Source organism: Lygodium microphyllum, chromosome 5 (genome assembly GCF_053477565.2).
Source record: "Lygodium microphyllum isolate KBCC chromosome 5, Lygodium_microphyllum_v1.1.10, whole genome shotgun sequence".
In the NCBI taxonomy this organism is placed as follows: Eukaryota; Viridiplantae; Streptophyta; class Polypodiopsida; order Schizaeales; family Lygodiaceae; genus Lygodium; species Lygodium microphyllum.
In genome coordinates this window covers 95,183,685-95,211,624 of record NC_141139.1, presented here as the reverse complement: position 1 = coordinate 95,211,624, position 27,940 = coordinate 95,183,685, and the positions used below count along the sequence as shown (strand labels likewise).

Genomic DNA, 27,940 nt, shown 5'->3' with positions numbered 1-27,940 from the left:
TCTCTTTGAACCACTTGCGGTATGGATCTTCTTCGGATTGGGTATCTGTGCGTAAAGTAGGATGTCCAAAACTTGACTTTAAGAATGCTGTCAGAAGACCTTGATCCCTTAAAAGCTAGATTTCAGGTCGATCCTAGTGGGTTCGGCCGTGAACGTTCCGTTGCGAAGTGGTCTCAGGAAACCCTAGGCGACAAATCCCGTGACATTCCATGGGAGTGCGGAGGGGCGATGCTTAGATTCGTTTCTCGATGGACCGCTAAAACGTGCTTAGAAAGCCAATAGGCGGGCACGTTACATGTTCTCACTAAAAGTCTAAGCAAAGCTTAATATGAGCATTGCATACGACTAGTGAGTGTTGGTTAGAGGTTCACTTCGGACCTTTAAGTGGGAGGTTGGTGGGATAAAGGCCCGTTTGATCTTCATGTAAAGTACACACATATTATTTTGCTGTACATGTGAATGCACCTTTTTGTGTCTTAAGTATAAATAAATTTTATTATTTTTGTGCCAACACATTGTTGGTACACTTAAATCGAATCGTACTTTCACGCTGCTCTCTCTCTCTCTCTCCAGCCGCGCCGTCATACTCTCACGCTCATTCCTCCTCGAACTTCTGTCACTCTCAGTTGAGCTCCAACATAGCAGTGTAGTTGTTAGTTACCAGTCACCAATGGCATTACACATGTTACATGCACATAATAATATCATGATTGTTCATTGATGTTGATAGTTATTACTTAATAGTTACTCGTACTCGGTGCTAACTGGACTTTGGATAGATTATTCACATCACACAGTTACATGTATCTTGATTTTACTTATTATGCATCTTGGTTCCACGATTCGTGATATCAGTCTTGAGACGATTCATGAGTTATAAATTATAATTTTTTTTGTTGTTTAAAGTTTTTGAAACTATCTTAATTGTGTTTAACTGTCTTGACCATTGAGTCTTCACTCATGACATGTGTAATGAATCATGATTTCGATCATATGATACGAAGACCCAAAGGTTTTGTATAAAATTTGGATACATGTTGTTGTAGGATTGATATATCTACATATCCATGTAATAGCATATTTATTTTAGTGTGCAATCCGAAACATTGTTTCCCCGTTTCCAAAATTTGGCTGGAACTCCAGTTTTTCTCGTTTTTTTCTCTCCCATTTCCGAAACTCCCCCATACTATGGTTGGGGCATAACTTTTAGATGTTGCCTAGACTCTCTTAAGCCAAAACAAAAATCATGATCAGTTTCATGTGGCCTCAAACAACTGCTGCATTAGCTTGTTGTATTGGCAAACTCCCCCCTCATTGAAGGTATATTGTCAACTCATACATTCTTTGAAGTCCCAATCCAGTCACCCTTGAATGATAGAAATTGGCTTGCTTATTGGCAAGGTGGTATGCTTGATCTCCTCTCCACACAATGTACATGTTAGATGCTTTGTGTATAAGATATGAATAACTTACAACCAAAAAGTAAAGAGGTTCTTCAAGCACTGCCACCTTTTTCAGTCCTATGTTCATTGTCAATAAAATCAGACCTGTGTGCTGTGTCCAGCCTCCTGTGTACCAAGGTACAAGCAGAGGTAACAAACGTTTGGGTGAGACAGGGCCAGTTATCTTGATGCGGGATGAAGGGTGGGAGTGCCTTCTAGGTGTATAATACAACCTATGAGTCCAACCAAAAATGCGAAGAGATGCTTGGGATTGAGGTGGAAGGAAAATTGTGAGGCAGCTGCATGATGGGTTCGTTCACTCACGGTCATAGTTTTTGTGATATTTTGGTGCACTAGTGTTTTTCTGCTGCATGTTCCTCCTAGTGCAAGTTTGTGCAAAATGTTTGAGCTTTTGGTACATGAAAGTGGTTCCTCACGTTGATGATACTTCATTGAGATGGTAGCCAAACTCATTTGTTTATTTATATTTGGAAAACCTGCTTCATCTTTGGTTGCCGGGTTTAGAACTCTTCTCACTCCTCAAATTGCTCATATGTGAATATCTTTAGTGTGGAATGTATACTAACTGCTCTGATTATATGTGTTGTTTATGTTCATGAAGAATGATATCTATCCTTTAGTAATGATAAGTTTTGATTCAGCAGGCTCGTTCAAACGGGGCTCTCGATTTGTGGTCCACTTTTGGGATTCCTTAAGATCAGGGTGAGTAAATTTTGTAGGAAATGTCCCTTGTTTTATTAAATTTTTGAGTAGAATTGCATTATGATTTCAAAGAATTTGTAGAGTTCCAAGCTAAGAATCCTGCTGTCTCTTCTTTGTATGCACATCTGGATGTGTTTATTCACCTACATTTTCATAATTGCTTCTTGTGTGGTGCTGAAGTTAATCGCTAGCTGTTTCTAAAGACATGCGCAGCTTTGTCAAGCAACAGCCCACAGTAGTTGCAGAGCCAGATGAAGAGATAGGTGATGAGGTGGCTTTAGAAATCGAGGAAGTCACAATCATTGAAAAGGTTCAGAACGATGGAACAGTTGAAAAGATAATTTTTTCTTCTGGTGAAGATGTTAATGTGCACGATTTAGAAGCCCTCTGCATAAAGGTACTGTTTGATGGAAATAAAGTTAATGCTTTGGCTTTTTCAACCATCTCTACTTGAAAGTAGTGTGTGATGTTAGGCTCTTGGAAAAGGACTGCTGATAAGTAAGCTATCTTATGTGCCCATATGCAACATCATTTGATTATTCTTGATGGTTATCCTGCAGTATCATAAATTTGAACCCTGGTTTTGGTAAATCTGAAATTAAACATGGTCAAAGATGATTTTACTGACCTTTTCTTTCTCTGTAGGCATACATGTAGACAACACTAATAGCCTTGCTTTCAATCAACCTCATCATGGAATCATATCTCCTTACTAGCATAGGTGAAGCACAATCTTGAGAAGCCTTTAACTTTCCTTTACTAACTCTAGCATCTCATATCAGACAAGAAAACTTCAGCACATTGGTTTTCTAGATCTTGTTGTTGAATACCACTGATAGAATGGGCAAGGCCTCATCACGCTAGAGAGATGTGTCCGAATCCAGTTTCAAGAGCCAAGATCAAAGCTATAGCTGACACACTTATCTCCCTATTTGTGATGTGTGGAGCTGCTTTCTAGAGACTTGACCTTTGTAGTGGATGGCGGAGGATGAAGAGATGACAAATTATGACAATTGCCAGGGTAATGTGCAGTCAACCATCAATATTACGTGAGGTTATATGTTCAGTTCTAGCTGCTGCCCCCATGGTGGTTGAGGGTCTCTTCCAAGTGGTCATGTACATCAGTGTACTACAAGAGTTGACTCCAAACAGGTACCCCTAGTTGGCACTAGTTTATGTCTCTACAATATCTACACAACTTGCATGCATGCAATTAGTCCTCTAAATATAGGGTCATGTATATACACAAATAGAAGAATATTGTCTCAGACATTCATATAATTTTCAAACATATACCACCTAGTCACACATGCGCTCATGTGTACACACGCACACATCTACCTCATAGAGTAAGAGACACATTGTCTAAGCAAAGTACTCATTAGTTAACCGAATGAAGAAAAGTCCGAAGGACCTCATTCTTACCTTGTAATTTCTCTAGTAAGGACTTAATATTGGCTTAAAAAATCTAAGTCTAAATTGATCAATTCATTTTTGACACTTTGTCGCAAATTTAGGTTTATTCTATCTATTTTAGAACTTTGATATGCACTGCTATGACTTATTGTTTATATTCATTTTCATCTATAGCTAAGATAATTCTTCATCTTCCTTAAGCCTTTGAACCTAGCCTCTACTGTTAGCTTGGTAGGCCCTTGCAATTATATCACCTTGTTATTCGACTGTTAATCTTTGCTTTGGGTAGGTTGGTTGGCCAAGGAGGCCTTTATCAAAAGTTGAAGCAGCTTTAAAGAACAGTTATATGGTGGCATCTTTGCAACTGGAAAGGCAATCTCCTTGTGCAGGTAATGCTGGCAACTTGAACATGTATTTTCTGAAGAGGGCACCATTGAGTTGCACTAAATGTGAACTTAATACTTTTTCTGAGAAGATGAAAATGCCTTTAGTAGTCAATCAATAGGTTATAATGGATCAAAAGCCATGGTGTAGAGTGACAATATGCATTTATATTAAACCCTACATTTTTGAACTTTCCCTTGGGAGTTACTAGTAGTAGGAAAAGATAGCAATGCAGAGGCTTGGTTGCCCTTTGCATTAGAGCGACAATTTTTCTCATGGGTTTGGTCTTGTCCATCAATAGTACTTTTGCCTCAGTTTCTGGCTGTACTAATCTTAGCTTTTCTCTTTTGACCTCTCTGACAAATGTTACTGTTGGATCTTTAAGCATTGGTAAAGCTTTCAGTGTCTTTGAGTGAAACTTTAGTAACTGATCACAGTCACCTACCACTTTGTTAGCTTCCACTTCTTGGGCTTGTTTTGTTGTGCTAGCTCTTTTTTAAGAGAGCTAGAGTTGTAGCTTGTAATGTGTTTCCTACTTGCATTTCATGCTTGAGCTGGTGTGCAGGTAGTGTTGTCCTGCCCAGGGGTCTTCCTGCTGCTTGCCTTGCACATTTATCCTTTTATTTGACAGCACTGTAGTGCATATTTCTTTTTAAATCTTTCGAATACGGTGTGGATCAGTGTCTCATTCTGCAGGTCAGCCTTGCATTTTGTAGAGCACTTTTGCATCTGGTAGCTTCTGTTGTTGTGCTGTTATGTATGTCTCTTCCAAGTTTTAGGACAGTACAGTGTATTGGTACTGTCATCGACATCTTGAGATTGTCTGACTCCCAAAATGGATAAAATTATTTTCTTCTCATTAATTCAACAGCCAAAGTTTCAGAGTTGAAGTCACATTGGATATAGTCTAATTGATTCGCCTGAGAGGTACACTCATATATTTTGGAGGATGCAACTAAGTAGAAAGTGCGTTTTCATTGTTGCATAAGGAGTAGTTTGACCAAGTAATAAATGATTGGCATGAGGGTTATGCCTCTCTAACCAGTTTGACATTTGCTTTCTTCCAAAGCTGCAAGGATGATGCACAAGTGTTAATTACCTTTAGGAACACATCTTGTGGGTTGTCCAGAAAAGCTCGGAAGAATCTAGTTAAGACCATTTCCACCAAGGGATTTGCATTTGATCAATGCTTTGAAGGAAGATGTAAGTCTAGCCTTTGTGAAAAGTTCTTTTTGTATTATGAGCATAGAAGCAGGAAATGAGTTAAACACACCTTGTATGTTCTTTTGAGTTGCTTTGCTATGAACGCACCCTATCCACAGACGGTTTTTACCCTCTTGCGTGGGGGGAGGGGGGTTTCCCCATGTGGACACAGTTCACTATATAGGTCTATATAACCTTAGGGTTGTACCTTGTACATTCATTCTTGTGATTCATTTCAATGAAGGTACTCCTGCACGCTTCTTTGTGTGTCTACCCTCACTCTCACTCTCTACTCCACTTCTTGTCTATTGAGCTGTCCATTTGATCCAACAGAGGTATCAGAGCCATTGTGATGCCGGCCTTGCTGCCATTGCTGCATTGGTTCTGTTGCCACCTTCAACCTGTGGAGTTTCTCAAGGCATGGCTGCCCTCAGCTGTTGTCACCTCAACCGCAACATTTTTCTGCTGCACCCTCTCTTTGTGCAAGCAGCCTCTCTCTCTATGCAGCTTGCACACAGCGTTGCCGCCTCTCTGTTCTGCCCGCCATTTTTTGCAGGTCCGAAAAGAAACTTAGAAAATTTAATTTTTGAATTTGGGGTTTTCAGAAAATTGTGCAATTTCTGGTCTGCCTTACTCATCTTTGCCATTTGTAGCTTTGTAGAAAAACTCAAAAAGTATAAAAAGTGTACAAACCCTAATTTTTGAATGTGGGGGTTTTCAAATATTTGTGCAAATTCCAGTCCATCGTGCTCATCTCATTTTGAATTTCAAAGAAATTTTCAGTTTCATGCACGTGACACCCAAAAAATTGGAGTTTTTAGACCGACTTGCTCAATTTCTGCAATTTCTTAAAGTGTTCATAAAAAAATTTGGGAATTTTGCTGGATTCACCCTCCCTTGCATGAATCTTCATGAATTTTTGTAAATTCAGAAATTACTCTGATACTTGCGTGCAAAATCTGGGATTTTCGTCCCAATCTCTTGATTCAACTTTGATTTCAATAAATGTTGGCTTGTTGTGGCAACATTTTTGTAGGCTTGAACAACATTTACATCAATATTTGCATTGGTTGTAAGCTCTTTTTGGCCTCGTTTTGGTTTCTTAACCTACTTTTTTGCACATAGATGTTGGGGCAGTAGCTCGCTTGTCCATTTTTGGACGAATTTGAGCAATTGCCTCAGTTGTATTCGTGTAAGCATGTGCAAAGACAACATATGATCAAAATGAGGTGTTTGGGATGCTGTCTATTGATGGCAAGTTGAATGATGCCAACTATTTCCCTTGGTTGTACTAAAGCATGTATTAGTCACAAAAGGATTTCGGCTACTTCTACTTTAGATGGTCCTCCTGCCACTTCTAGCTCTTTAGGAGTTATTGTTGTTGCTTCTATTGTCATTTAGGTACTTTGGGGTATGTGTGATGCTCAAGCACACTCTTTGATCACTGTTTTAATCAAGAAACTCATTATTCTACACACCTACTCATGTTAGACAGTGAAAAGTGCTTCAAATAAGCTCACATTTTTTCATTAGATCAAGAATGAGACACGTGTTGCCTATTTGAGGAAGCAATTAGATTCCAAGAAGATGCATGAAGGGGACTATGTTTGGATGTCTATCTCACATGGATTACATATTGGCATGAGTAGTTTGGTGAACATTGATAAGAAGATATCCAAGAGCTACCGTGTCCCCACAGTGCTTGGCGGACTTCCCCGATCATATGAAATATTTCCTATTAACTTGCAACTAGTTTCTTGGGGCAATGGACCGAAGTTCTCTCTTGATGAGTTGACCACACTTCTATTGCATGTGGGGCTGAGTTGTCTCAATCACTTTGCTACTACCTCAGATGATTGAGCCTTTGCCTCCTCTCATCATAGAGCCAAAGAGAAGTCATTAGGTTCTTCATCCATCCATTAAAAGGTCAAGGTTAACTTATCGCCTTCTTCTTTGCACAAAGAAGAGGACAAGCAAAACAAGAAGAGATGGTAATATTGCCACAAGCCAAGGCATGAGATTTTTGAGTATTGCAAGTGCAAGGCTATGGAGGAGAAGGAGCAAGCCTCATTGGCTATTACAACTACCATGTCTAGTGCTCCTAGTGGTGGGAAGGATGAGGTTGCTCATCTTGTAACGACTTTCAGTTCATATGCTTTTGCAGTGCCTTGCTCTTATGACCCCACCATACATGATGTAGGCCTTTCAGCAAAGGACAGTTAGCATCATTGGTATTTTGATAGTGGTGCTAGCAAGCACATCACCTCATGGAGGCATCTTTTTATTTCTTTGGTTAATGCTACACAAGGGTGTTTTGTCACATGTACCAACAACGCTACTTATATAGTCAAACGTATTGGGAAAATCCTTATTAGTGTTGTGATTGGGGATATTTTCACCTTAAAGGATGTTTTCTATGTACTTGGTATTTAGAAAAATGTGTTATCAGTGGTACTCATTGCTACTAGTGACTTTGAAGTTTGATTAGTTGGGTCATGATGTGTGGCTAAGGATACACATGATGATGTGATTGTCATTACTAGTACTTCATGTTATGGGTTGTACAAACTTGATATTTATGATAGACAACATCGTTTAGATGATATTGTTGTGGTTCAAGAGCCTTGTTGTGTTGAGGATGCTTTGGAGGATACACATTGGTTGGATGCTATGAGATCAAATTTGCAGAGTATTGAAGGTAATAGTACTTGGGAGTTGTGTGACTTGCATAAAGGCAAGCATGCCATTGGCACTAAGTGGGTCTTCAAGCTTAAATGTCATATAGACAGTAGCATTGATCGTTACAAAGCTAGTCTTGTGGCAAACGGTTATGCTCAGGCAGAGGACATTGGTTATGAAGAGACCTTTGCACCCATGTCACCTATGATGATCGTTGGTATAGTCATTGCTTTGGTTGCACATCAGGGTTGGTTGACATTAAAAACTGCTTTCTTACATGGTGACTTGAATGAGGAAGTCTAGGTTAGCCAACCACTAATGTTTGTACAAGAGGGTATGGAAAAGAAAATCTGTTGTTTGTAGAAAGCCTTGAATGGGCTGAGGCAGGCATCACGTGCATAGTACTACAAGATTCATTCTTAGTTGATTGGCCTAGGCTTTCAAAACAGCCCGATTGAGAGCAACCTTTGCTTTAGATAGGAGGGGCATGATCCCCTCAGTCTGGTCTTGTATGTGTTGATGATATGCTCTTGACTGGGGGCAATGAGCAAACAACTTCAGTGTTTCAGACTGATTTACGGCAAGCATTTCCTATGATAGATCTTGGCCACTTGCATTCTTAACTAGGTATCTAGCTTGATATTTTTGAAGGGGGGTGTTGTTTTGAGGGAGTGAGGACTGCAAACCTGTCTCTATTCTAGTTGAGTCAAGCTTCTGTTTTTCTCTTGAGGATGTTGGTGATCCTTTTGATTAGCAAGCAGTTGGATATTTGATCTATTTGTACAATACAATGCTGTACATCCAGTATGCGTATCCTACTTGAGCAGATTTATGCACATGGCATTGGCAAGTGGTTAAGTGTGTTCGCCGATACATGAACGGCACAAGGCTTTGGGGTGTTTTACCCTTGCAGCATCTCGACTTCCTGGCATGCTTTTATGGATACTGATTGGGCAGGGATGTTTTGACAAGAGTGTCCACTAGTGGAAATTGTTTTGTACTACTAAGCGATGCTTGCATCTCTTCTCTTTGCAAGAAGCAACCTATAGTGACCAATTCGAGTTGTGAACCTGAATACAAGGCACCTTTTACAGCTAATAGTTGAGTGTATTTGGCTTAAATGCCTTTTATTATACTTGCATATTGCACTTTCATCTCTACACTGATAGTCAGAGGCATTGGCAGTTCTACGAAATCCAGTATTTCATGCACATACAAAGCACACTGAGGTGCATTATCACCATGTTAGAGAGAGACTCCATGTAGGGGAGATTGATTTGGTCTATGTACCTACATAGGACAACATAGTAGACATATTTACCAAGATTCTATCCAAAGGAAAGTTTAAGCTTTTCACAAAGCTTTAGGCTTGCTTCCATTTGGGGTTTGATCTATGACATTTTATTTCCTTTACATCATTCACTCTAGGGTGGTTTGTTAAATTCACATTTTCTTTTCTTCTCAGTCGTTTTGGTGTGAATGTAGCCTATCCATGGCCACTTTTTACCCTCTTGCGCGGGAGGGGTTTTCTTCCTCGTGTGAACACACTTTAGTCTGTAGGTCTCCATAACCTTAGGGTTGTACCTTGTACATTCATTGTTGTGTTTCATTTTAGTGAAGGTACTCTTATTCGCTTGTTTGTATGTCTACTCTCACTCTCACTCTACTCCACTTCTTATTTATTGAGTTGTCCATCTGATCTAGTAAAACACCTCGAAATGCTTGTCGGAGGTGCTTGAAACTTAGAAACACCTTGAGAAATCTTCTCAGCCTCTGGTGATCTCAATGTTGCAATCTTTGGAGCAAGGCTGTAGAAAGGCTGGGAGATGAGAGAGAATGCTGAGGAGAGAAAATTCAATCTTTCTTCGCAAAGAATTGAAGAAAATTTGTCATTTATTGTTGCTGCCTTGACTCAATAGCTTGTAGATGCAAAGAACTGAAGAAAATCAGTCATTTACTGCTGTTGCCTTGTCTCAACAGCCTATAGATGTTGTTACCTGTTTGCTGATTGGTCTTCTCCTGCCCTTGGCTATCTTAGAAGATCCTCGAATGGCTGCAAATCAAACCGGCCGCATCTCCTCTCTCTCTCTTGCAGGCTGAATACACTAAAAATGTCTCTCCAGTCTCTAAAGGCGTTTTTCAGTCTTGCATGGGCATTTTTGACAAGTGGTAGCCTTCCCAAATGGTTTTTCTAGTATTATCCATATTTAAATATTAAATTTTTAGTCTATGAATACTGAAAATTAATCTAATAATTATTTCGTCATGAAAAATAATCTAACTGGCCAATAATTAAATTGGCTAGGAAACTTCCATTCCCGAGTATCTCTGCGTCATCTTTGATCATCAGATTGGCATTAGGTACCATTAAATACCACTTCTCTAGTATCATCAACTGACACCTCTGGCCAAATGAATGACCTAAGCCAAGAATTGGCTCTAGATACCACCTAGTACCTATGCAGCATAACTTATAGCAACTTTTGCCTTTGACATCCCCTAATTTCCTTGGGTCCCGGGCTCGTAAATTTACTCTAATCCCAGCTACACCTCACATGTGCAACATTTACTTAACCATGTGATTAAAAAGTAATCCACATGTTAAGTGAGGTTTCAAAAATACATGTCCCCATGACAATGAGATTAAAGACTTACTGGTCATTTTGAACAGCAAGGGGAGTTGGAATACCAAAAGGGATTGGGAGAATCTTATTATACATCAACTTCTTGTTCAATTAAGTTAAATAAATACGGAAAGAGGCGCTAGTTTTGATGCCAACAGGGTGTCCAATGTCCAAGATTATATGAGAAAGTGTACTTTTTAGTTTTGTGAATATGTGAATTGTTGTAAATAGTACTTAATCAGGTTATTTACCACCCTGTCCAAGGAGGAAGGTTGGTTACATGATTGTCGAAATTTGAGCCCGGGTCGCCTGGGTGAAAGCCAAGTATCCTAACCGGTCTAGATGGCAATGGAAAATGCCCCAAATTCAATTATTTGTTGGTCACTCCACTTGAATAGGCTTAAAAGAATTTCAACCTTGTTGAATCCAAGTCTTGGAGCTTCCAATTTCTGGCATGCTTCCCACGGCTGTTGCTAAATCCTAATTTCTGCTGCAGATTAGGGTTTACAATAGAGAAATATGAAATTTCTTAGCCTTTGGTGATCTCAATGCTGCAATCTTTGGAGGAAGACTGTAGGAACGTTGGGAGATGAGAGAGAATGCTGAGGAGAGAGAATATTCAGACTTTCTTCGTGAAGAACTAAAGAAAATCTGTCATTTACTGCTGATGTCTTGTATCAACAGCTTGTAAATGCTGTCACCTGCTGTTGATTGGTCTTCTCCTGCCCCTGGCTGCCTCAGAAGATCCTCCAATGGTTGCAAATCAGACCGACAATATGTCCTCCCTCTTGTAGATTCAATACACTAAAAATGCCTCTTTCCAGCCTCTAAAGACGTTTTTCAATCTTGCATGGGCATTTTTGACATGTGATAGCCTTTCCAAATAATTTTTTTAGCATTATCCATAATTAAATATTAATTTTCAGTTTGTAAATACTGAAAATTAATCTAATAATTATTTTGATGCCGTGAAAAATAATGTGACTTGCCAATAATTAAATTGGCTAGGCAACTTCCATTCCTCTCTACACCATCTTTGACCATCAGATTAAGGTGTACCATTAAATGCCACTTCTCTAGTGTCACCAACTAACACTTATGGCCAAATAAATGATCTAGGCCAATGACTGGTACCAGATGCCACTTAGTACATGTGTAGCATAACTTATAGCAACTTTTGCTTTTGACATCTCGTAATTTCCTCGGGTCCTGGGCTCGTAAATTTACTCTAAACCCAGCTACACCTCACACGTCTAACATTTACTTAACCATGTGATTAAAAATTAATCCACATGTTAAGTGAGGTTTTAGAAATACATGTCCTCATGACAAAAGCTATAAGAACAGATAATGGGGGCAAGTATATTTCTAATGAGTTCAAGAAGTTTTGTGAGATGATGGAGCCGATGGACCTGGACTGAGTGAGCTGAGGGTGAGCGCGTCGAATATGACACAGAGAGTAGAGAGCAGTAGAGAGGAGAGTAAGTACAACACACTTAATGTTCAGTACAAAGACAAGACGAGTGTACAACTTTTTAGGTTTTGATAATATATATAAAGCACAAGAGTGTAAGGGTGCGTTCACACCCGAACACTATAAAAGGCACAATGAGCCTTTTTTCCCAACAACCTCCCACCTAAAGGCAACGTGCCTAAAGGTAGAGTAAAGAATCAGCTAAGTCTATGTAAATATAAAGCTGAAAGACACATATACTATCCAACCCCCATCATCTGGCGGCAATGAGCAAACCGTTTCGTTGAAAGGCCCTTCGTGAGAAGGTTTGCAAAGTTGTCATCTCTATGTACCTTGACAAGCTCAATGCCTTTGCTGTCAAGTGCATTCGTGATAAAGTGATACTTCACCTATATGTGCTTTCTCTTTGCGTGAAAGATAGGATTTCGTGCTAGCATGATAGCACTTTGACTGTCACAGTGGAGGATAGGAACCTCTGTAATACCAAGCTCTCTCACCAGACGTGAAAGCCATAAAGTCACTTTGCATGCCTTTGTGGTAGCCACATATTCTGCCTCTATAGTAGACAATGGGACACACTTTTGTAGCCTATCCAAGAGAGTTATTCTCCTGTGAACATGAATATATAACTTGGAGTAGACTTCCTACAGTCAAGATGACCAGCATAGTCTCTATCCGTGAACCCAACAACAGATGACTTTTAATTACCAAAACAGATACAGAAATCCTTTGTGCCCTTAAGGTATCTCATGATACCCTTCACTGCTTCCCAATGCTTTTTGCCAGGATGTGCCATGTATCTGCTAACCATTCCCACTACAAATGCAATGTCACGACGTGTAGCAACCATAGCATACATCAAGCTACCAACAACTGAAGCATAGGGTATCTTGGCCATTTCAGTCTTTCCATCATCTGATGTAGGGCAGTCATTCGCACTAAGTTTCACATATGGAGGCAATGGTAGACTAATGGCTTTCCCTTCCTCCATATTGAAACGCTGCAAAACTTTCGTGACATACTCTTGTTGTGACAGATAAAGAAGACCCTTTGATCTGTCTTTGAGTATACGCATGCCAAGAATGTGATTGGACTCACCAAGATCTTTCATATCAAAGCTATTATGTAAACTCTGCTTCAAGGAGTTCAAGGCATGAACATCCTTGCCTGCAATCAGCATATCATCCACATACAAAACCAAGAGAATAAGGCTACTATCAGTTGCCTTCTTGGTGTATAAGCAGTGATTAACTTGAAAATGATGAAATTTCTAAGATTGCATGAATGTATTAAATTTGTGATACCATTCTCGTGGTGCCTGCTTGAGCTCATACAAACTCTTATTGAGTTTACATACCATGTGCTCTTTTCCCTTTGCAGCGAAACCTTTAGGTTGCTGCATATAAATCTCCTCATGCAGACAACCATGTAAGAATGCGGTTTTTACATCTATCTGTATGAGTTCCATGTCTTCACATCCAACCAAGCCCAAGATGGTTCACAAAATAGTCATTTTGACTACAGGAGAAAATATATCATCAAAATCAATTTCATGTTCTGGCTTGTACTCTTTAGCAACCAAGCGTGCCTTGTACTTTGGCAAAGAACCAAAAGTGACTTTCATTTTGTAAACCCATTTGCAGGGTAGCACTTTTTGTCCTTTTGACAAATGTACCAAATCCTAAGTGCCATTCTTCATGAGGGATTCCATCTCTGATAGTATTGTTTGTGCCATTTCTTACTATCCTGTCTGTCCATTGCTTCCTGGAAGCATGATGGTTTCCCACAATCTATTAACATGACATAATCAGCCACATAATTTACACCAAGAATGAATCTATTTGGCTGTTTTTGCACTTTGGTCAACATACGGACCCAATGATCAAGATTCGCTTGCTGTTCAGCCTGCAAATATGCATTAACAGCTTGCTGTTTTGCAAGTTCAGCATGTTGTATAGCTGGTTCAGGTTGTTCCAAAGACACATGTTCTTGCTGAATTTGTGGGAAATCATGGGCAAGATCCTGCTGATCATTTTCAATATCATTCCGTGTATTTTCAGGGACATTTACAGCGGGTATTTGCTGTTGTCTAACGGGCATTCTTTGCTATCCTAATGGTACATCCTCCTGGAATACAATCCTTTTGACCTCCTTTGTTCTTTCGGGCCGTTTGTGCATGCGATCTTCCTAGAAGATAATATCATTGTTGCGTACTACTTTTCTTTTCTTGGGATCCCATAATCCATACTCCATCTCACCTTCATCACCATATTCTAGGAAAATACATTTACAGGACTTTGGCTCAAGTTTGCTATATTTTCCCTTGCAAATGTGCACAAATGCCTCGCAGCCAAACACACTCAAGTGAGCATGTGAAGGTGGCTTGCCCGATCACTCTTCTTGAGGGGCTCCTTTCCCCAAAGACCTGTTTAGTGACCGATTAATCAAGTGTATGGCTGTTATAACAGCCTCTACCCAAAATCCATGGGGTAAAGTAGTATATGACAGCATTGTATGGACCTTGTCTTGAATGGTTGTGTTCATACACTTTGTGACACCATTTTGGGGGCAGATTATGAGGGGCAGTAAGGTCCCTTTTAATCCCTTTGCTATCACAAAAGTTCTAAAAGGCTTTGGACACACATTTCCCACCATTGTCAAAGCAAAGGCATTTAAATGTCTTGCTAGTCTGATTTTCAGCAAGTGCCAAGAATTTTTTAAATTTATCCAAGTTCTCATCAACGAAGGTAATGATACCATCATCAACAAGTGCCAAGAATTTTTTAAATTTCAGCAAGTGCCAAGAATTTTTTAAAGCATCATCAACGAAGGTAATGAAATAATTCTTCCCTCCTAAAGATAATCCTGGCATTTGACATACCATCTGAATGTACCAACTCTAAGGGTGAAGACTTTAGAGAAATAGATTTTTTGTGTTATGTTTGAGCATGTTTACCATAAATACAATGATCGTACTATTCAAAATTAGCATACCTCAAAGATTATGCAAAACAAACACGCAGCCATGTTGAAATTCCAGTTTCACACTGCCAATGCCTGCAATTTTACATGCATAGTTATCCCCCAAGTGGACAACACCACATACACCACCATTGTAGTTAGGGAACAACTCATGATGTGGTGTGACGTAAAGTGTGCATATCATCCTCAAAATCTACAATCAATGCATGTGCACTCAAAGAAGAAGCAAGAAGTACATCACCATCACTGTGAATATCATGAATGACTACATTAACCTCTTCTATTTTCACATTGCTCTTCTTTGTAGGCTGGCTGTCCTTATTTTCAGCCTTGTTGGTTTCAGTGTTTTTGTTTTTGCCCTTCTCTTTTTTCAATTGAAAGCAATCCCGTTTGTAGTGCCTTTTTTTGCCACAATGATGGCACTCCACATTTTTTTCACGAGATTTGTTGCGTGCTCTATTTTCAGAACTGCCCTTGTGCTGAAATCTGTCTCTACTGTGTAATGCATTAGAAGACTTGTTTGCTGAGTTATTCTACCTATTGAGTTCTTCCACCAGCAAAGAACTCTCCACATCAAAGTATAACAAGTGAGCATTCGAATTGCTCAAAGCTGTCCTGAAAGTATTCCAACATTTAGGCAAAGTACATAGCAAGAAAGTAGCCTTGAAATCTTCATCAATATGAAAATTCAAAGTAATCAGCTGACTGAAAATTAAGTTAAACTCATTCAAATGTACAGACATGGCTGTACCTTCTTTCATGCGAAAGTCCATTAGTTTTTTCAGCCAATAAACCTTGATGGCTGCACTTTTATGAGCATACAAATTTTCAAGCCTTTGCCACATTGCATATGCTGAATTCAGCTTCTTAATGTTAAAGAGCAAATTGTCTGACAGTGAGAGCTCAATGGTAGAGCAAGCAAGCTCATCCAAGTCATCCCACTTGTCTTCTTCCATGTCTACTGGTTTGATTTCCTTTGTTTTGATGGGCTTTACATGTTTCTTCTGCACCAAGAGATTGTAATTTTTTATTGCCAAGTTGTAAAATTATGTGCACCCTTAAGCTTCTGAATGTGCAAAAGATTACTGTTGTCACTGTTTCAAGATCTGCAAATAGATTTTCAGAGTTAAAAGAATGTCTTTTGCTGCACTCCTCAAGCAATTACTGACACATTTAGAGACCAAGCCACCAGCTACATGTGAAATCCCCAAAATTTCACTGCAATTTCTGTTTTAAAGGCATTCTTGGGCACAAATTTAACAATTTTGATCAAAAGCCCGAAATTTTTTGAGGGTAATCCGTCCAAATTGTATCAATACATGTACCCAAGTGCATGTACCATACATTTGTTGCACAAATTGAAGGGATTTTGCAAAAGCCCCAAATTTTTGGGTTCAGAGTGCACACATTTTAGTAAAATTGAAGAAATTTCACTAAAATGTGAGAATCCCCAAAATTTCTCGAGTAGATGTGCACCAAAGGTGCAATTTTTGAGTTTGATTGTCTTGTTCCGCACAAAGATCCCCAAATCGAAGAAAAGCTGCGATTTTCTTAGACAAAATTTCACTTTGTGCCTTTGCATGTGAACACCCGGTAGAGAAGGAAAAAAAAAGATATTTCCAATTTTAAAAAAATGTTGATTGGTAACCATCATTGCCTAGCGCCGCGTGCGAGTCTTGTGGCGTCCCATCGTCGCCTTGGCCATTGTGGATTGATAGGTGTGTGCCAATCTCGTGGCCGCTAGTCCTGGTCATCGTCATGTCCGACTTGTGCGTCATCAATTGCACCGCACGTCATCAACTCCTCGACCCCTTGTCAACCTGTCGCGTGCCCCGTGACCTGCAACTCCTGCTCACCTGCGACACCTACAACTCCTCTTGCTCACATGTCCCATGGCCTAACACCCGTCATTGGCTCTTATACTAGTTTGATGGAGCCAACAAATCTGGATTGAGTGACCTGAGGATGAGCACATTAGATATCACACAGAGAGTAGAGAACAATAGAGAGGAGAGTAAGCATGACACACTTAATGTTCGGTACAAAGACAAGTGTACCACTTTTTAGATTTTGATAATATATATAAAGTACAAGAGTGTAAGGGTGCATTTACACCCGAACACTATAAAAGGCACAGTGAACCTTTATTGCCAACATGAGATGCATGGCATTAAGATCAAGTTGACAGCCCCTTACAATCTTATATCAAATGGCATGGCTAAAAGATATAATCGCATACTTTGTGAGAGAGTCAAATGCATGTTTTCCATAGCTAATCTCCCGCAATAGTTCTAGGGAGAGGCTCTTAAAAGTGAAGTTCATGTATGCAATTGCTCTCCCAATTGTGCATTGGAAACCGGTATTCACGAAGAGGTTTGGTCTAGCAAACCTGCTTTATATAACCATTCACATGTCTTTGGTTGTGATGCTTTTGTGCATATTCTTGTAAATTAGAGGATAAACTAGACATGAAATCCATCAAGGGCATCTTCATGGGATATGGAGATAACAGAGAGATGGGTTATGGATTTTGGCTTCCTCTGGACTGGAAGATAGTAGTAGTGGAGACATAGTATTTAATGAGGCAAAGTTGCTGAAAAATGCTATATATGGTGATCTTGACAAAAAGAAGGTCAAATTTCAGTATGAACAGCCAGTCATTCAGCAACCATTAGCTGAAAACTCTGTTCCTTTTGATACTGAAAATGAGCTGCAATCTATTGTGCTACAGCCAAAAGATAATGGATAGCAAATAGATGCACATGATGGAATAGAATAGCAAGAACATGCTGAAAATAGGTTACAGTAGCAAGAGAATGCTGAAAATCAATCCAAGTGATGGTGTGCACATACCTGAGGATGTAGGCCCATTGCCTATCAATACAGATCATTGGGTAAGAAGATCTCACGTGTCAGAAGGCAAGCACAGAGGTTTCAGCCATCTTTGAATTGCTTTTTATTGACTGATGAAGGTGAGCCTCTAACATTTATAGAGGCATAGTCATGTGAAAACAAGAGAAAGTGGGAGCTTGCTATGCGGAAAGAGATGAAGTCTCTATATGCGAATAACACATGGGAGCTTGTACCTTTGCCCAAGGATAGGAAAGCTATTCCTAATAAATGGGTTTATAAGGTGAAATGTATTGATGGGAAGCCCAAACACAAGGCATGTTTGGTTGCTAAGGGCTATACACAGAAGGAAGGCATAGACTTCTAGGAGGTTTTTTCGCCGGCGGTGAGATGACTACGCTCCATGTTTTGTTTGCTCTCATTGCATCCTTGGATTTAGAGTTGGATCAAATGGATGTGAAGATTGCTTTTCTTTATGGTGACTTGTATGAAGAGTTGTACATGAAACAACTCGAAGGTTTTGCTATTCGAGGGAAAGCGCACTCAGTTTGTAAGCTGAAATGTAGTTTATATGGGCTGAAATAAGCCCCTAGATAGTGGTATAAAAGGTTTGATACTTTTATGCTCAGCCATGGATTCAAATGCAATCATGCAGATCACTACTTATACACTAAAAGGGCTGATGATGGAAGCCTTATTGTGCTAGTCTTATATGTGGATGACATGCTGATTGTAGGAAGGCATAAGATTACTCTACATGCTCTTAAAGGTAGTTGAGTTTAGTCTTCTCAATGAAAGATTTGGGAGTAGTTGAACACATTTTGGGCATGCACATTAAAAGAGATAGAGGGCAACACTTGTTGTTTCTCTCACAGGACAAGTAGATCAACAAAGTACTTGACAGATTTAATAGAGCTAATGCTAGCCCTCTTGGTGTGCCTTTATCGCCATATGCAAAGCTTAGCAAAGCCGATTGCCCAAAAGGTGATGCAGTTGCTACTGCTATGAAGGGTATATCTTATGCATCAGCTTGTGGTTCTTTGATGTATCCCATGGTTGCAACTCGTCCTAACATTGCTCATACAGTGGGAGTTGTTAGTAGATTAATGTCTAACCCTGGCAAACCACATTGGAAAGTAGTGAAAGGTATTTGGAGAGACTTAAAAGATACACAATACAAGTATATATGCTATGGAAAGGGTACACTAGAGTTGCATGGATTCGTGATTGGCACATGGCAGGAGATATTGACACTAGAAAATCTACGAGTGGGTATGTCTTCACTTTGGCTGGTGGGGCTATTTTTTGGTGCTCAAGGTTGTAGAAAATTGTCACGCTGATGAGTACTATAGAGGCTGAATATATTTCAGTCATAGAAGCTTGTAAGGAAGCTATTTGGCTTGGCCATTTGGTCAAGGATTTTGGTCTTCCTTCACGTACTCCAGTGTTTGTTGTAATAGCTAGAGTGCAATATGTTTGGCTAAGAATTCCATGTTCCATGCACATACCAAACACACATGTTCGGTATCACTTCATTCGACAGGTCTTGGATGACAATCTTGTCACACTGACTAAGGTCAAAACCCAAGATAACCTTGCAATTAAAAGTCTTGCAAAGGCTCAGCATGAGCATTGCATTCGACTAGTAGGAGTTGGCTAGCTTAAAGGTATCACTTCAAGCCTTCAAGTATTGGACGATCTTGCATGGAGATACCCATATTTGGGCCTTGTATTGGCATGCTACTGAGGCTCATCAGCCTATTCGTCTTTAATCTTCCATTTTACTAACTGACTTGGTCCCGTTCTTGGAAAGTGGTACTTGTACTGTCTTCTTGGCATCCAACTGGTTATTGTTTACAAGCTAATTCTCCACAAGCCGAATCTCAAGGCTTTGTTTCATGGAAGGGAAAAATCAAGCTAGGGCCATGTTGATCAAAATTGCAAGGCTTGGGCAGATTTCTATTGCTGATATGCTTTTGTTTGCATGACACATTGTGATGTCATTCTGATCAATTTTGTATTCTTTTCTTTTTTCCTTTGAAAAAAACGTGGAATACATTATTCTAGTCCTCCTCTTTGTCTTGTAGCTATGCAATGAGAGGACTTAAAAGATTGTTCCATGCAAGACTTGCTCATGAGATAACTCTTTAAGGCTAGCCTAATTGCTAGTGTAGTGATAGGCAAGAATGGGTGGTTACAACTTGTAAACCAACTCTCGTTCATGTTCTCTAGCAGGCCAATGCGGCAAGCAACATGGTAGCATGAAGAATTAATCTAGCTATTGCATAATTATCAATGGTTGCATTCACATCAAAAAATAAGGGGTGGAGACCATTATCTAGTGTTCACGGTTAGTTGAGCAAGATTACTTAGCCCATGCATTGAGCTCATGCCCTAAAATATATTTGTATATTTTGGCCAATGTGTGGCTACAAAGAGAGAGAGAGAGATTATTTACGAAAAAAAGAGAGCTCTTATTAGTTTTTAGAGAGTTTCTGCTCATGTGGTGGTATGTTTTGATAGCATGATGGCTTTATGTGAGTTGTTACCGTTCTCTTTGGTTGGCTTGAAGGCTTGATGTAAATATTTCATACATTAATATACACTTATTTATGAAAAGGGAAAGTGAGAGAGAATGAAATGATATATTAATGTTAGCAAGGGCAATAATCTCCTATATGTGCCTATGGAAGTGTCATCAATGCTTATGTTGGGATCTGGTCTCAAGAAAAGTACGGGACAATATGCACTCATACCATATTAGAAAGTCGGTAGGGTTTGCGGGGAGAAACATAGTGTATGGCAACACAGAGAGAAGAAAACTTAGAAACTTAGAAGAAGAGTGCAGAAGATGATGAACAATAAATCATGTTGATACAATGGATCAAAAGCTCAAAGATGATTGCACTGTCTTGGTTGATCAGATGATAACACCTAGAAGAAATTCGCATTGTGAAGGGAGCGAAACGTAGTCCTTCAAGTAGAGGGGTCGATGTGACGAGGGAAAAAGCTGCTTTATGGAGGGAACAAGCACAGTCCTGGGGGCCATGGAATGTCAAAGTAGACACTAGAAGATGAAGGGCAACGATAGAGGGAGTGAAAGCAGTCCTTAGGAGCTGTCTGAGATAAAGGATATGCTGAAATCTCTTTGAGAGGCTGGCTGCTATCAAGGTGACTGTTGGGCAACCAACTAGAGGGGAAAACACAAGAATATCTGATGAAGATCTCTCTGTGTAAGTGGTTGCACACACGCGAATGCTGGGCAGCCCTTCAGGAGAAAAGAAAACACAAAAACGCAGGTATTTGATGTAGGGATGATAAAGAGAGTGTAACTTGCTATAAATAGCTTGAAACTGCTGAAAGTAGCCTCCATAAAGTGGCTGATGGCTGGGAACTGTCGCTTAGGTGTTGGGATTGCAGCGGGAGCTGGAAACACACAATAACAATGAAGATGATCTGCTATACCATTCCAAGGAGGAGTGGAATCAGTAAACCTAGCAATCGGGATGATGAACAGGCTGCCAGGCTGAAAATGCAGCAATGGAGTTGATGGCAATGTGAAGAAGACCTCAAGAAGGTGTCATGATCAGTCGGACAGTACCATAAACTAAGATATTTGCCAAGATAGGGCTGTGGAGTGTGGACAGTAGTGATAAGAGGGGTTGAGACCAAAGGTATGATGGGGGAATGACAATGAGAGAGTAAGTGTGGAGTGGAGTGAAGAATGGATGAATGCCCATGCCTTATTTATAAGCACGTGAGCTATTGAACTCTCTTGGGTGGTGCCCCAACTTTCTTGTGTGGCGCCCACTGAAGTGTCTAGTGTGGTGCCCTAGTTCTCTCAAATGGTGCCGAGACACTAACTAATGATACAAATAAATCCTTTTTGGTGCTATAAATGGAAACCAAAATAGGAATTAAGGTAATGAAATGAACTTAATGAATGGGTTTCTCAACACCCCCTCTCAAGCCCAAAAAGGAGCTACAAGAGGTGAGAGAGAGAGAAGAAGATCCACCCTATAATCCCAATGTTCCACTATAGTGAAGAACAGTAGACATGATGAGTGTAGAGCACCTGAAATTCAACCTCAAGAGAGAAGCCACAAGCTCCGTGACTTCATGCGAGAAGGAATATGAAACCCTAGTCACTAAGCCATGGCTGAAACATCCAAGGCCCTGAACTAGGAAGAACTTGTAGATCTTGGGTATCGATGGGAATTAATGGGAATGGGAATCAACGGGTGAGATGGTGATGTCTCAATGGGTGAGATGGCATTGAGATGCCAACCATCCCAAGAAGGTAAAGGGTTGTCGACAAGGTGTGTGAAGAAGCACTTGATGACGAGGGACCCCCTTTGAATGAGAGAGAGAGGGAATAAAGAAACTTATGGATCATGGTCTCTAGAGTGTCTGAGACGAAGTAAATGCCAACAATGGTGCAGTGGTCTCTGCATCTGAGACGAAGTAAATGCTAACAATGGTGCAGAAGAAGGTATGTAGGGCTCCAATGAGACAAAAGCTAGGCCACTCCATTGGTGGCCTCTCAAACCTGAGTAGAGGAGGGAGTGAAGGGAGGGTATCATTTAGAAACTCCTTGATGCCCACATTAGAGTTGGTGTCGATGGAGCAATACAAGGGATGTGAGAAAATAGGTAGCTCTTGGGCAGCCATCGGTGGGCAACAGCCTCTTGTCTCTCAATGGAGTGGACTGCAAACTTGCAAGAGTGAAAGGAGTCAAATAACCAATGTCTCTTGGCGGAGTGGAGTGAGGAGGAAACAGTACCCAATAGCCACTGTCTCTTGGTGGAGCGGAGTGTTGAATTGGTGGCTAGGAAAGCCGTTGCACCCGAAAATGAGTGTGGAAAACCTTTGTAGCACATTGCAATGGTCTCCAAGAGAGCTTATTGCCATGTGCAGTCTTAGAGCCTTTGTTTTCTTTCAAGGGCTTGGTACGCATTGTGTGCGTCTTATTGCCTTGAGCATAAAAGTTTATAGTCGATGTGAAATTATCAGTATGGCCCAAAATGGTGAGGTGGCACATGGAAGGTCAGGGGAAAGGTGCATATACTCCGATAGGGTAGGGAGCAAAGGTTGAAGATCGCAATCTTCAGTTGTATGACTGTTCTTGCCACAAGAGAAGTACCTAATGGTCTATCCTGCTATTTGTGGAAAATCCATAGCACTAGTGTGGCAAACTTGGAAAGGGAGGGTGGGATGGAGAAGAAGATAAGGATATCTTTTGATGATGTAGTGGAAATGAGGGAAATTTGAGGGTGATGTTGAACCCACAACCTTTGTTTGCCTTCTCCGATGAAAAGGATCTTTAGCTCTTTGAGCACCTCTGCTCTAATACCATGTCAAGAAAAGTGACGAGATAGTATGCACTCATACCATATCAAGAGAGACAATAGGGTTTGCGAGGAGAAACAGAGTGTATGGGAAACACTAAGAGAAGAAAACTCAGAAACTGAGAAGAAAAAGGGTGAAGAAGATGATAAACACTAAATCATATTGAATAAATTATGTTGATACAATGGAGTAAAAGCTTGAAGATGATTGCACTGTCCTAGCTGATCAGGCAATAGCACCTAGAAGAAATCTGCACTATGAAGGGAGCGAAACATGGTCCTTTAGGTAGGGGTGTCGGTGACGAGGGAAAGAGCTGCTCTATTGAGGGAGTGAAATGTAGTCCTTCGGGCAATGGAATGTCAAAGTAGACATTGGAAGATGAAGGGCAGCAGTAGAGAGAGCGAAACTAATCCTCAGGAGTTGTCAAAGATGAAGGATATACTGAAATCTCTCTAAGATGATGGCTGCTGGGCAGCCAGCTAGAGAAGAAAATGCAAGAATATCTAATGAAGATCTCTCCGTGGAAGTGGTTGTAGACACGCGAGTATTGGGCAGCCCTTTAGAAGTGAAGAAAACACAAAAACGCAAGTATTTGATATAGGGATGATAAAGAGGGTGTAACTTGCTGTAAATGGATTGAAACTGCTGCAAATGCAGCCTGCATAAAGTAGCTGATGGCTGGGAACTGTCATTTGGGTGCTAGGGTGGCAGCGGGAGCTAGAAACACACAATTACAATGAAGATGATCTACTGCACCAATCCAAGGAGTGAAATCAACAAACACAGCAGTAGGGATGATGAAGAACAATCTGCCAGGCTGAAAATGCAGGGATCTGGAGTCTGTTGAGCTGATGGCGATGTGAAGAAGACCTCTTGAAGGTGTCATGATTAGTTGGGCAACACTGTGAATGAAGATATCCACCAAGGTAGGGGTATGGACAACAGTGGTAAGAGGGCTAAGGTTGAAGATGTGATGGGGGAATGATGAAGAATGAATGAGAGAGTAAGTGGGGAGTGAAGAATGGATGAATGCCCACCTATTTATAGGCACACAAGCCATTGAACTCTCTCAAGTGGCACCCACTAAAGTGCAGTGTGATGCCCTAACTCTCTTGGGTGGTGCCTGAACACTAACTAATGATACAAATAAAGCCTTTTAGGGGCTATGAATGAAAACCAAAATAGGAATTAAGGTAATGAAATGAACTTAATAAATGGGTTTGTCAACATCTGGGACGCCTAAATTGGCTAAGTTGGATGGCTTGATGAATCAATATCACCTGTGTATGTGTAGATGACTAAGACTATGGCTATGCTGAAACCGGCTATGCTGAAACCTCCTAGGTCTCTCTCACGAAGAAATCTGTAAGTTGCCTCTTCATCCCAATGGTGGAATGAACAGGTGTTGAAAGGCCTCCAGGTGTCCATACTCTAGCAATAATCCTCTCATATAGTGCTAGAATCCCCTAAATGAGCTCCTCAGGCACTCCCATATCATGTAATTTGTGTAGCAACCTGTCTCTTGGTACTATATCAAAAGCTTTGCGGAATTGGCTGTTGTAAGGTGGTGTGTTCCAAAAGGTATGCATTGCCCACTAGCTGGGCTCTTTGCTGAACTTCTGAAAATTTTCCTATTATGTTTCCTTCATCGCAAAGCCTATGAACTATGTAAAAGCCTCACTCTCAATAGGATTAGGCTCCCATTGCACAACCTTTTACTCTAGGCTAGGGTATTTGACTGCACTAGGATTGGCTGCCCAGTGATGATAATCAACTGCTGCTAACAGTGGTGTCCATTGCTATGATATTGATGGTTGCAGGGATCTTCTTGATGTTCATAGCATTCATCGGAACCTTTGGAAGACTTGTTCTTGTCTTGTTCTCAGCAAATGATGCAGAAACCACCATGCCCAAGAAACACTGAAAGTCGTTCACAAGATGATGGTATTTCATGGTCAAACAGATTGGGTAGCAAGGTAAGTTATGATAGATACTCAAAGCTTTTGCATAGAAGCCATTGCACAAAGGAACAATGATCCCATTTTCCAATGCCATCGTGGAGTTGTGGACCAATGCTTGGGCAGCTTTTGAATGTTGTGAGCCAAACCATGAAGTCTCTCTTGCTCTTGCTCTTCCACCATAGGTCTTGCTTCCACTCGTGTGGTTTCACTCCAGGCTCACTCCCTTCACTATCCTTTTAGATTCAAGATCTCACAAATGATAGCCCATTTCACTTGACTCTTATACTAAGTGACTCTTATACTTCTTAGACTTGGGATCAAGCTTACTCTACTTGTCCCTAAGTATATGCATACATGCATCAGAGCCAAAGGCGTGCAAGTAATCATAACTAGGTCTCTTTTCGGATCATAACTCCTTTAGTAACTTTCCATCTAATGGCATGCTAGGAGACCTATTGATCAAATTTCAACCCAAAATCCATTATAAGCCAATTTTTGGAGAAATGTGTTGTCGTCTTGTACATTGGGCGCGCCCGAGTTTCGGGACGGGGGAGATCCCCCGCCCAAAAGTGTCCGCCATCCGTAAAAATCGGGCCCAATGGCGTTTTGACACGTAGGGCAGTGGACGCCTCTTTTTCCACCCTGCGTCCGTCCATAGCCCGGTGTGTATCTGGCCTTAGTACCTCGTATAATTGATCCACTTAACTATTAAGTTATTTCTTTATGTTATGGTAAAATAACGTCAAGAAATTGAAGAAACAAACTCTTGTGACTTATGATACAAATGTTGGGAAATCATCAAAACCATAGAGACAGATTTGGGCAGAAATTAGCAGGAGAGAGTGAGGAATTTGATCACGAAGAGGTGGAAGATGGTAAAAAGGATCATTGTAGCCATTTTAATGGCTATCTTCAGCTGTTATGTGGCAAATTACAGCAAAAAAAAGATGAAAGGGAGCTATTAATAGAAAAGGAGGGCTGTAAGTATGAGGAATGAAGGTGGAATTACACAAGAGAAGTGTTTAACCACATATCATGAAGCGAGACAAGTGGAGGGGCACTTGGAAGCTTGAATGACTAGTAATTAAGACACATGTCTCTCACCTAACGCTTTCCTTCTTTGGCTAAGTACTGCTAAACAGAGAAATAACCAAATTTAGGTATGAAATTTACTATCCTCTCTTCTTACAATTAGTATTTTTAGGCTCGTTGGAGATCCTAAAATTTAGGGATCATGTGAATTTCAAGGACCCGTTTAGATTGCAACAAAAACATTAATAGAATCTCTATGTTCTTGGAAAGATATATGCATAAGAAACTTTCAGTCTACATATGCACATTGAGTAAGCATTTATGATCATGCCATATTATTGATTGTAATTATTTGCTTTTGCAAGTCTAGCCCACACATTAATCCCAACTGTGTGACTTTGACCCTAATGAGTTCCACCCACAAGTGCACTCAATTGGATCATACAGATGGTAGCCTTTTTGTTCTAGCCCATTTTTTGAGTACACTATGGCATGCCAACCACTCACATTAGTGGCTAGGTTTAAATCTAGATTGTAGACGAGTTCAATTTAAAAATGCATAATTTCTACCTAAGGATACATAGGTATTTTTCTGTTAGTTGAGACATGCATGTTTCCTTGTACTCTTGAAACTAGATGGTAGCCGTAGAGAAGTGAAGCGTGAGCTTATTGGCTTGGCTCGTGCAACATCAGATCATGTATTCAATGCAACAATTTGGGATGTGTTAGTGGACCCACTATATCAGGTGAGTACAAAGTACATAAGTAAGCTTTATATGATTCGATGATCACTGCATATGTTTACGGTCTTGTTTGTCCTGTGCGCAAATGAATCATTGTGTGCTAAGCAGGGTGAGATGCACTGATCTGGATGCAAAGGTTTATAATTCAGCTGTCTTCTCCTTAATGGAGCTTACCAAAGTTCCACATTACTATGTTTGATAAGAAATGATGATTGCTGTATATTTTGTTCATGTCTAATTCGTGTCATAACCCGCTTTCAATCAGAACTCTTGAATATGGCTTTATGGACCACGTGTGGATTGCAGGGACAAGGATTAGGGAAGGCACTGGTAGAGCAAATGGTGCGGGCATTGCTCAGAAGGAATATAGGAAACATTACTTTATTTGCTGATGCTCAAGGTAAACTTCAAAAAACTGGATAAGAAATAGGAAAATGTTCAGAGGCTGAACACTTGTTCAGATATATTTCTGGTCATGTCATATAATGTTCTGCATTTGGAAATAAGGAAAAACAGGATCTGTTTGCTTGTCTTGCCAGCAGTTGAATGTCGTGTTTGGTAGGGGCTTTTTCATTCACCTGTCATTATGTTCTAAGATCAGCTGTGCTCTCGTAACAGTGGTAGACTTCTACAAAAATCTGGGATTTGAAGCAGATCCTGAAGGGATCAAAGGCATGTTTTGGTACCCAAGGTTTTAACAGCTGAAAGCACTCTTTGAGGAGATCTCAATGTATAAATATTCAAAAAGTTTACTTGGGAACTGTGTCAGTTTTCTAAAAACGCTTAGAAGCTGGCGAATTCACCTGCTGATACTTGTATCATAGCTCTTGAGTAGTAGTCTAATATAATAACTATGTCGATGGTTTTGATTTCTTACAAGTCTCCTTAAGTTTCCCTGATCTTTTTTACTTGCATTTTGAATGCACGTGTCCTTGAGGGTATTGCATACACCGTGTAGGGTAGATTGGAGGTGACTAAAATGCTAAGTTAGTTGCACATGCATATAAGAAAATATTTGTTTCCAATAGATCCTGAGGCCGAAAGGCCGATGCAAGAGCATGACTAGAGTTGAGCTCCA

The 27,940-nt window shown here is 40.3% G+C and overlaps 1 protein-coding gene across 7 annotated transcripts in view; it reads left to right on the top strand.

The window, feature by feature from the left end:
• LOC148036158 (histone acetyltransferase TAP1-like) overlaps positions 1 to 27,734 on the top strand; it is an 84,548-nt gene extending 56,814 nt beyond the window's left edge. For 5 of the 7 annotated variants that reach the window (XM_087678168.1, XM_087678171.1, XM_087678175.1 and 2 more), the window contains 6 exons: positions 2,108 to 2,165; positions 2,379 to 2,562; positions 3,871 to 3,970; positions 26,756 to 26,865; positions 27,169 to 27,262; positions 27,481 to 27,734. In XM_087678168.1, coding sequence (XP_087534294.1) covers positions 2,108 to 2,165; positions 2,379 to 2,562; positions 3,871 to 3,970; positions 26,756 to 26,865; positions 27,169 to 27,262; positions 27,481 to 27,560 — 626 coding nt within the window. In that variant the 3' untranslated portion in view covers positions 27,561 to 27,734. The remainder of the gene's footprint in view (positions 1 to 2,107; positions 2,166 to 2,378; positions 2,563 to 3,870; positions 3,971 to 26,755; positions 26,866 to 27,168; positions 27,263 to 27,480) is intronic. The other 2 variants (XM_087678172.1, XM_087678173.1) reach the window with 2 other exon arrangements.
• Positions 27,735 to 27,940: the final 206 nt, after the last annotated feature.